Source organism: Aegilops tauschii, chromosome 2 (genome assembly GCF_002575655.3).
Source record: "Aegilops tauschii subsp. strangulata cultivar AL8/78 chromosome 2, Aet v6.0, whole genome shotgun sequence".
Classification (NCBI taxonomy): Eukaryota; Viridiplantae; Streptophyta; class Magnoliopsida; order Poales; family Poaceae; genus Aegilops; species Aegilops tauschii.
Window position 1 is genome coordinate 112,752,705 of NC_053036.3, and position 8,977 is coordinate 112,761,681.

The 8,977-nt window shown below is 46.6% G+C and overlaps 2 protein-coding genes across 2 annotated transcripts; one reads left to right on the plus strand and one right to left on the minus strand.

Annotated features, from left to right (window-relative positions):
* Positions 1 to 1,214: 1,214 nt before the first annotated feature.
* LOC109754151 (putative F-box protein At2g02030) lies at positions 1,215 to 2,605 on the plus strand. Its single transcript, XM_020313077.3, has one exon. It carries the CDS (start codon positions 1,243 to 1,245, stop codon positions 2,530 to 2,532), a length of 1,290 nt encoding a protein of 429 aa, XP_020168666.1. The 5' UTR covers positions 1,215 to 1,242; the 3' UTR covers positions 2,533 to 2,605.
* A 4,896-nt stretch (positions 2,606 to 7,501) lies between these two features.
* Positions 7,502 to 8,724, minus strand: LOC109754198 (ribonuclease 1-like). Its single transcript, XM_020313114.4, has 2 exons — positions 8,427 to 8,724; positions 7,502 to 8,264 (listed from the first exon to the last, which is right to left on the minus strand). The coding sequence occupies exons 1-2, from the start codon at positions 8,520 to 8,522 to the stop codon at positions 7,635 to 7,637; spliced, it is 726 nt and encodes a 241-aa protein (XP_020168703.1). The 5' UTR covers positions 8,523 to 8,724; the 3' UTR covers positions 7,502 to 7,634.
* Positions 8,725 to 8,977: the final 253 nt, after the last annotated feature.

The window sequence follows — 8,977 nt, forward strand, 5'->3', positions numbered from 1 at the left end:
TAACTTGGCATGCCTTGAATTGATCATACAAGGCCATGGAAATTTAGGCCATTTGAAGGATGTCGGGATACAGGGTGCTCTCAAGCGAAACCTTGTGGCCACCCGAACACCCTCCGTTGAATATATTTTTTGCGATTCATGAAATGGTCTTAACTTTTGCTACTAGGGGGCATGCCCATGATAGGCATATATGCCAGGTTTGACGTAAAAATATATTTAAAATTACTATCTAAAAAGGTAACCAAGTTTTAAAACAATAATAAATCAAAAAGAAGAAAAATGAATTAACATGAATAGAGAAGAAAAAAATATAAAAGAAAAGAATGCTTAGGCTTTGGCCCAACTAGGCGACAACATCGCTCCTGTGAGGCGCCTATTAGGCCGGCCTAAGCATTCACAGATTTTGAAAAGCACATCAGTTTTTAGAAAAATGTTCATGGATTTGAAAATTTTTATAGATTTTCAAAAAAAAAAGTTTACCAAAGAAAGATGCAAAACAATGTTCCCGATTTTGGGAACCCAGCTTGCCAGCTGGATTTAAAAAAACTCATCGTATGTGAAAAAAAAAGTTCATCAATCTTGAAAAAAAAATCACATGTTTTGAAGAAGGGTTCACAGATTTGTTTTTTAATAAGGATTCGAAACAAGTTCCCAGATTTGGAAAATATTTCATAAATTTAATAAAAGTTCACGATTTTTAAAAAGAAAAGAAAAAGGAAAAAAGTAGAAAACAAAAAAAAGATTGAAACTCGACAAAAAAAATTGGAAACCCACTGCGTATTATAAGTAAGATAGATGTCATACCAATAATTGTTACAACTACTAACGTGGTCTGTTGGTTACCTTGTTGTATAGTCGAACGGGAGGTCTCTAGTTCGAACCATGCTAACTGCATTAATTTTACATTTAAAAAAAATGTGAAACATTAAGCGAATAGAAGAAAAAAGATAAATATACTGGCCTATACGTATATACATACCGACGGGGGACTCATCGTATATACAAAAGTGTGAAAAGTCCATATTACCCTTTATACGGTTTGTAGGGGGGTCTACCAAAGTGGAACTCCTGTTGTTTTTCTCCGTTTGATTTACAAAATTGGGTGCGTCCCTATATGAAGACGGAGACCGTGTCCGGGGAGGATCCGAAACAGATCAGGGAGAGTTTATATATAAATATCCAGTCCCGTGCATTGCATATATATGCAGATCAAGTAAAGCTTAATTTCTTTCTGCCTTGAAGATGGTGGTTAATGACGCGAGAAAGAAGAAGGTGCCACAGAGGAAGCGAAGGACGAGGAGGCGGCAGACTAAATTTTCCTGCGAGGACTTGTTGGACGAGATAGTGTGGGAGATCTTAATCAGGCTTCCCGTGGAATCACTGGTGAGGTTCAAGTCGGTCAGCAAGGCTTGGCGCACCATCATCTCGGATCCTGTTTTTGTTCGTGCGCACCTCCATCACTCCAAACAGAAACATCACAACCCGTTATCCTTCCTTATCATCCCCCAGATTTATCTGGAACCGGATCCTTCCAACATTGTCTCCACCAACATCCGCCTCTACCACTGCTCTTTACAACAACAACAACAACAACAAGATGACAGAATGAGCAGTAGTGCAATTGCAACACTCCTTTACGGGAAGCACTTCCAGGCAGGCGAGTTTGGGTTGGTGTCCCAAATGGCACACTGCGATGGCTTGGTGCTGCTACCCATCGACACCAACACCTACATCTTTAACCCTGCCATGAGAGATGTCGTCGAGCTGCCTAAGAGCCACCGCAACATGTTGCAACATTCAGCCTGCCTTCCAATTGGATTTGGCCTTGATGCTTCCACGGGCAGATACAAGGTTGTGCGCTCTTTCTACTATTCAAGTGATTGCCATCACATTGCGATGGGAATGGAAGTGTTCATCATTAATGATGACCAAGATGGATCTTGGAGGGAAACCTTGACTGATCCACCTGCCCTTATCTCGTGTCCTCAGACTGCCATACATTGCAAGGGGTGTCTGTTCTATTTCATTGATAGAAAAATCCACAGCTGCTCCACGCGGGTGCTACTCCGTTTCAGCCTTGGGGACGAAACATTTGGTTTTACTCCATTGCTTCCTAATATGTACACTCAAGTTGAAGATGAAGATATTATTATCCATGAGCTCGATGGGGAATTATGCGCTACCATCTTTTCGAAGGTCCAGAGGCAAGTCTTGATATGGATGACAAGAGATATCCCAGATCCACAATGGAAGTGTCATCGCATAATCAATTTCTCAGAGCCGTGCTATCCAATAGCCTCGCTAAGCCATGGTGGGTTTCTTTTAAGAAGAGGCAATAGTCTCTTCCGTTATTACTTGGAAGCTCACGGCATAAAAGAAGAAGACACATTGGATATCGATGACTTAAGGTTCATTGGACCTACCGAAGACACCATGGGGCATGCATGGGAAAACGTGTGTTGGTTCGACATACTTTTGTACACGGAAAGCCTTGTTCCAATTACTCCCAAGGCGAGCTTACAAGCCTTGTAATGTGTACGCTTGTCCCCTACTCATGACCACCTTCTTTGGTGGATCATCAGATGTTTCTCTCTGGAAAAGGAATAATAAGAAGCATGAGGCCAATGTCTATTTCATGTTGTACATAGCACATAAATGAGGTCCTTTTTGTGTGCATCTTTCTATGGTTTCCTTAGAAACTTTGTAAGGTGTTATTGTCGTGGTTGTTATGTGCAGTTTTAGGAGCAGCCAATCAAAGTCATTCAAATAAGAGATATGAATCATATGATCTTATTAGCTAGGAAATTAGGACTAGCCCTTGGAGCTGAATTTATGCATCCATATCTGCAAGAAAGGGTGTGATATAGTTAGGTCCCCTTCCCCTCCCTAGCGCCGCCACGAGCCCCCTCCACGCGCCTCCCTCCCCTTGCCGCCACCTCGACGTACTAGCGGGCAAAGCCCGGCCAGCGCTGGCGGCGGCGGGGTAGCTCTTCTTCCCCCGCTCTGTCTGGCGGGCGCGGGCCTCCAGGTCGGGCGGTGGCTTGGGGTTTGCTCGAGGCGCGGCAGCAGCAGCCGCCGGCGGCGGACTGGCGGATTGTGGGTGGCATCTTGAAGGGGCTGCAGCGGCAGTGGTGCGCAGTGGGCTCCAGCGGCAACAGACGGCCAGATCTAGGCCCATGCGGCGCGAGCTGCGGGTGTCCGTCCCTGCCGTGGCCGCGACTGGTTGGTGGAGGAGGCGCAGCGGCGATGGTAGGTGGGCCTGCTGGTTGGGCTCTAGGCGTTCCGCCGACTGGATGATGGCAGCAGCTCAGATGGGCTCCCCATTGAGTATTCTTGGCGGTAGGCGGTGGTCCTTGGGGGTCCTCCTTACTGGTGGTCGGGTCTACGTCGGTGGCTTTGTGCGGTTCTGCGTCAGCCGCTAAGGTGAGGCGTCATAGGGGTATGTCCGGTGGGGAGGTTGGTTGGAGGAATGGGCGGCGCCGACGTGCTCAGGCCACTTGTCACTGGCACAGGGGTGTGCCGGTCCGGATGCGTCCGCTCCCCCACCTCCCCTATCCCCGGTTGCGTGCAGGCTGTCGCAGCTCCGACGATGTTCAAGGCGGGACATATGATGCGGTTCGTCGATCAGGGGTGTCCCTGTGGTACAATGTTGATCTCTTTGAATGGTCTTGGGGGTGTCTGGATGTTGGGGGCGGCCCTGGCGGCGGATGCGTGGTGTTCGGGGGCGGAACCTACGTCTCAGGTGCGGGCAGGCAGCCATGGCTTCGCGGGAGGCTTGACTGCAGGTGGTGGACGGAGCAGGGGTGTGAGCGCCGGGATACATCACCTGCCCAGTTCTTGTACTGGCCGCCAACGACGACGGCGACGTATGTGGACGTCATATTCTTCTTGGAGGCTTCGTCGCGGTGCTCCCACTCCTTGTGTGTGGCTCTGGGTGAAAACTTGATTTGCCGATCGGACAGTGGCGGCTATCCATGGTCATACCCTTTTGGGAGGCTCCAGCCTGGAGTCCTTGCTTTGTCATTGTCCGTCTCAACCCTCCTCGGTGGTGGAGGTCTCCGTCGTCTCCAAGTGGTCCTTCTTAGCTCATCTTTAGTTTGCTTGGTTGTCGTCGATGTGGTGTGACGGTGCCCCGACACCTTTATTTTTTGCCTTAAGTGTGTGTTGTGTGCCGCGGCGGCGTGTGTTTGTATCAGTTTGCTTGGATGCTTGTGGTGATGGTTGCTTTGTAATATAAAGCGAGGGAAATCTTTTTTTGTAAATGGGTGTGATACTAGCACATATTAGGACACGGTGTTTTGGCTCCTAGGTGCATATGCATCCATTGTCTAAATACACATTTTGAAAAGTTGAAAAATTCAAAACAAAAATTCCATAACTATATCCGGACATTTTATGTGCATGCACAAAGTTTCGGTGAAAAACGACATTTTTGTGGCTTGTGCAAAAAAATAAAGCAATGCAAAATGAATAGTTGTAATGAAGCATCAGAAATTGTCTTTTTTACACAAGCCACAAAAAACCTCGTTTTCACCAAAAACTTTGTGCACGCACATAGAATGTCCGGATATACACGCGGGATTTTTATTCGGAATTTTTTAATTTTTTAAAATGTGTATTTAAACAATGGATGCATATGCATGCACCTAGGAGCCATCGCCAATTTCCGATATGGGGATGCGTACATTGTTGCATTTCCTTAAAGCTTTTGAGGTTTGGAGACGCTCTAACCGGCAAACATTATCCACACCAAAAAGACACACCAATCCCAATCAAGGTGCCGTGACATGCCGCGTTTCACCTATTGACTTCGTTCAAAATTTGTGGAGCAAAATGGAACTCAAGATTATAGGTCTTTATTTGATCAGGAATTAATAGTAAAATCCTTTATAACACTTTTTTATTTTTAAAAAGCTCACATACTATACACTATGCTTCCTAGTTTTATGGCCTCACAATTAATCGAGGTATTCAATTTAGAATTGGGTCAATCGATTTTGACCGGATCAACACTTTCTCAATCTCCCCCATTCAAATTCATTTAATTCATTATGTTCCCTTTTGAATTTTTTTCATTCAATTGAGGTATTCAATTTTAGATTTGGTTTCTATTTTGACCATGCTAATGATTTTTCAAATCAATTAGCAGCATCCGGCCTATAAAAATATATCAATACCGTACACCCTCCCATCACCGGAAAAAATACACCACCATGTGATATTGTAGCACCAATTTAGTAGTACATGCGACCACCGACACTGAAATTTCCCCACATAAATATACGTTGGTTAGTGGATAACTTAGAATCACACCACGAAAGATCCACGAAATCATCGCATTATACATAAAAATAAAATACACTCTATCATCTCCAATACCCGCCAAACTAAATATTCCATCAATTTCAAAATATAAGGGGTATTAGTTTTGTAGAAAGTCTAACTTCTCCAACTTTGACCAAGTTCAGAGCAAAAATATCGACATCCACAATGTTAAAAAAAGTATAGAAATTCATTTCATGATGAAGTTAAATGGTTTTGATATATTTGTCTTTAAATTTTATTGAACTTTAAAGGCTTGACTTTTCAAAAATGTAATACACCATAATATTGAAACAGAGTGATTATTTTTCCAAGAAACTTAACAACACCAACGGAGCAGCAAAGCACGTCCAACCCTTCTACTAGTTTTGTTAGACTAGTCACAATGGGAGTAACTTAACTAGTAACATCATACATTTCAATACAAGATTGCTTATGTGGCAGCTAATTAATGAGGAGAGAGGGGTTTGTGGTAACTTAGCTAGTTACTGTAACATCACACATTTCAAGGCATAATGAGTCTATAGCTTAATAAATGAACTCTTTCATGATACCACTCATATGTTACTACCCACTATGGAGGTAGTAAGAGCAACTCTATCAGACCCCGCAAAACGCCGGCCCGCAAAACGCGTATGCAGTTCGCGCAAAACAGCTTTTGCGGGCCGGCGCGGGCTGACATAGATGCAGACCCCCCAAACGGATCCTAAAAAAGTATATTCACGGAATATGCTTTTTTACGGTTCGGCTTTGCGGGTTATGCTCTTTGCGCCGCTGCATCCCCGCAAATCATCAGCCCGCAAATCTCAAATCCAACATAATTCAACAATCGAAAACAAACTGAATTATTCAAATCAAACATAAAACAATAATCATCCGCATTACAAATAATTATTCATATCACCATAGCAAACTAAAAATAATGCAATACAAAACTTGTCATGAATACAAATACAAATGAGTACAAAAATTAGTCACTGTCCAGCCTCAATTGTGCTATCTTCACCAATGCGAAGATACTCATCGGCATAGTCAGCCGGAACGACATATGCAATCACCCGCATAGCTGCGGAGATTTTTTGATATGCACTAAATCCCTTTAAGCCCGCGGCATTCCTTCTCTGAGTGAAATACCGGCAATTTGCCTCGCAAGCTTCAACAATTTTCACAAAAAGGGATCGGCGCATTCGGTACCTTCTGCAGAAGAGGTGTGCAGGATATGTAAGATTCTCCGAAAAATAATCTTGCATCAACATCTCGTTTTCAAGATGGCGATTCCGCGGAATGCACAGACGCCCGACAGTAGATCCTCGCCTCCTCTTTCGGTACTCGTCTTCATGCTCCTTCACGTCAAGCGCCATGACCAATGTTTGCTGCCGAAAGTTCGCAAGCATGGTCTCCACATCCGAGTCGTCCGAATCGGACGAATCGGATAGCAAGAACTTCTCGCACGGGGTCAACTCCATCTACACGCACGCCGGCGCGTCAATCTACTACACAGCTCGCGAAAATCATAAAAAGGGGACTAACTGGCGGTGCGCTCGGCGGTGGTCGATCCCAGCGGCGGCGGCGACTGGGGGGCGGCTCTTCTCGCCGGATCCGGAGGGGCGGTGCAGCGGCTCGGCGCGGGAGGGTGTGGGGCGGCCCCGCGGAGCGATTCCGCCCGCAGATATGGCCGGAATCGCCGGCGGCGGGCGGGCGGCGGCGGAAGGAAAGGGGAAAAGAGCGCGGGCTGAAATGTCCCTCCCGCCAACTGCTTCTCTGTGATGCAGGGCACCGCAGCCGCGAGGGGGAAACCCGCGTTTTCCCGGGTTGAGGCCGGAAATTTGCCGCGCCCCCTAAAATTTTTTGCGGGCCGGGGCGGGATGCGTGGTCTGGTCGGGCAGGCTTTCCAGCCCGCACCCGCATTTTGGCGGTTATTTTGCGGGTCGAAGGCGGATGCGGGGTCTGCTAGAGTTGCTCTAACATAGACTAGTAACATCGGCAAGTTACTACTCTATGTTACTCCCCATTGTGAGCAGTCTTAAAGCACATCTGATATACCTTAATTATGCACATGAAAATTATATGACATTGATTTACACGAAGATTTGTGCGGCTGTTTTATTTTTTCTTTCATCGATGTCCAGAACTCAGGATTGGATGCGATTAAACTGAACCAATAACACTCCCCAAAAGAAAAAGAAAAACTGAACCAATAACAAACACAAAAGAGGTGTTTGGATTAGAGGGTGGTAAGGTAAATTTTTTTTTTTGCGAATAAGAGGGTGGTAAGGTAAATGGATAAAACTCTGAACTAGAATTCAACTTAATCAGAAGGCCGGCAGCTGGACCCTGTTTTTGCAGTTGCCCTGCACCGGCACCGGGCAGTCGATGAGGTTCTCCCCTGAGCGGTCGACGCACTGGTACACCTGGTACAGCTGCACCTCGCCGGCGACGCCCCGGTTGCACTCCAGTTTCGCCGCGAATCCGGTGCCTTCCTTGATGGCGTCATTGATGCTACTCAGGGAGTAAGTCTCGCTGTCCGACGGCACGATCCCGGTGTCGGCGAGGACGGCGGTGAGGTTGTGACGGGCCTTGAGCCCGAGCGCAGCCGCGAAGTAGCCGTGCTGGCCCAGGTCGGAGCAGGTGCCGTGCTTCTCCCACTCGTGGCTCCAGAACTCGATGCTCTTCCCGCCCTTGCACGCCAGCGTCGGCCAGTTGGCGTCCAGCTCCTTCACCAGGTCCTTGATCTCCCACAGCTGCAGGGGCTCGCTGTTGCAGAACTCCGGCCAGCACTTCTTCTTCCCCTTGGTCACCATCTCGATGACGCCGTCGAGCTCGCCTTGGGTCTTGCACTTGGCGTAGTTGGGCCACATCCCGTGGATGCTGAAGTCCGTCGCCGGCTTGCCGGTGTCCGGGAAGCAGCACCCTGTCTTCGTGTCACAGAACGACCCAGGCCACTAGGAACACAATACGTTCGTCCAAAAGAAAAACAAGACGACGATCATCGTTAGATTGGAAGGAATCAGACAAGTTTAACATTGCAATGCATACTGACATCTGTACAAAGATGTGATCTACAGATTGGAAATTGATCATCGATCAGTACTATTGCTACTCACTTGCTGAACAAGGTAGAAGAAATCGAATTCTTCCGCCGAGGAGACGGCCGCGAGGGAAAGCAGGAGCAGAGCCGAGAGCACAACCACAAGCTTCATCTTCGCCTATCAACTTTGATGTGTAGTTGCAGCCAGCGCGCAGCTACTTATAGCACGACGTAATGTAACAATATCTTCTTTTCTAATACTATATGCACGAGATGTAACAACTTCATGCAACAGGCAAAATGTTTAGCGTAGATGCAATCGGAGTCCAAATAGGACAAGCAAGTAGTAGGTGCCTAATCCTGATCCAGTAGTCAGTTAATTAGGAGCCCGCCTCGTTTTGCAAAAAAAAAAAAAATAATAAGTAGGAAATTTCATCGTAATCGATCGTTCATTGGATCGCTTCCTTCCCCACAATTGGAGGGAGCGGCGATCGACGTGATGTTCGTCGGGACATGTTGTTTTCTGCAACTGACATCTAGTTTGAAAGAAAACGGACGTGACTAAGGAGCACGAGGTTGCAACTTGCAACGGGGCAGCGGCACTTTGTCATGTTGTGGGTTGGAGAA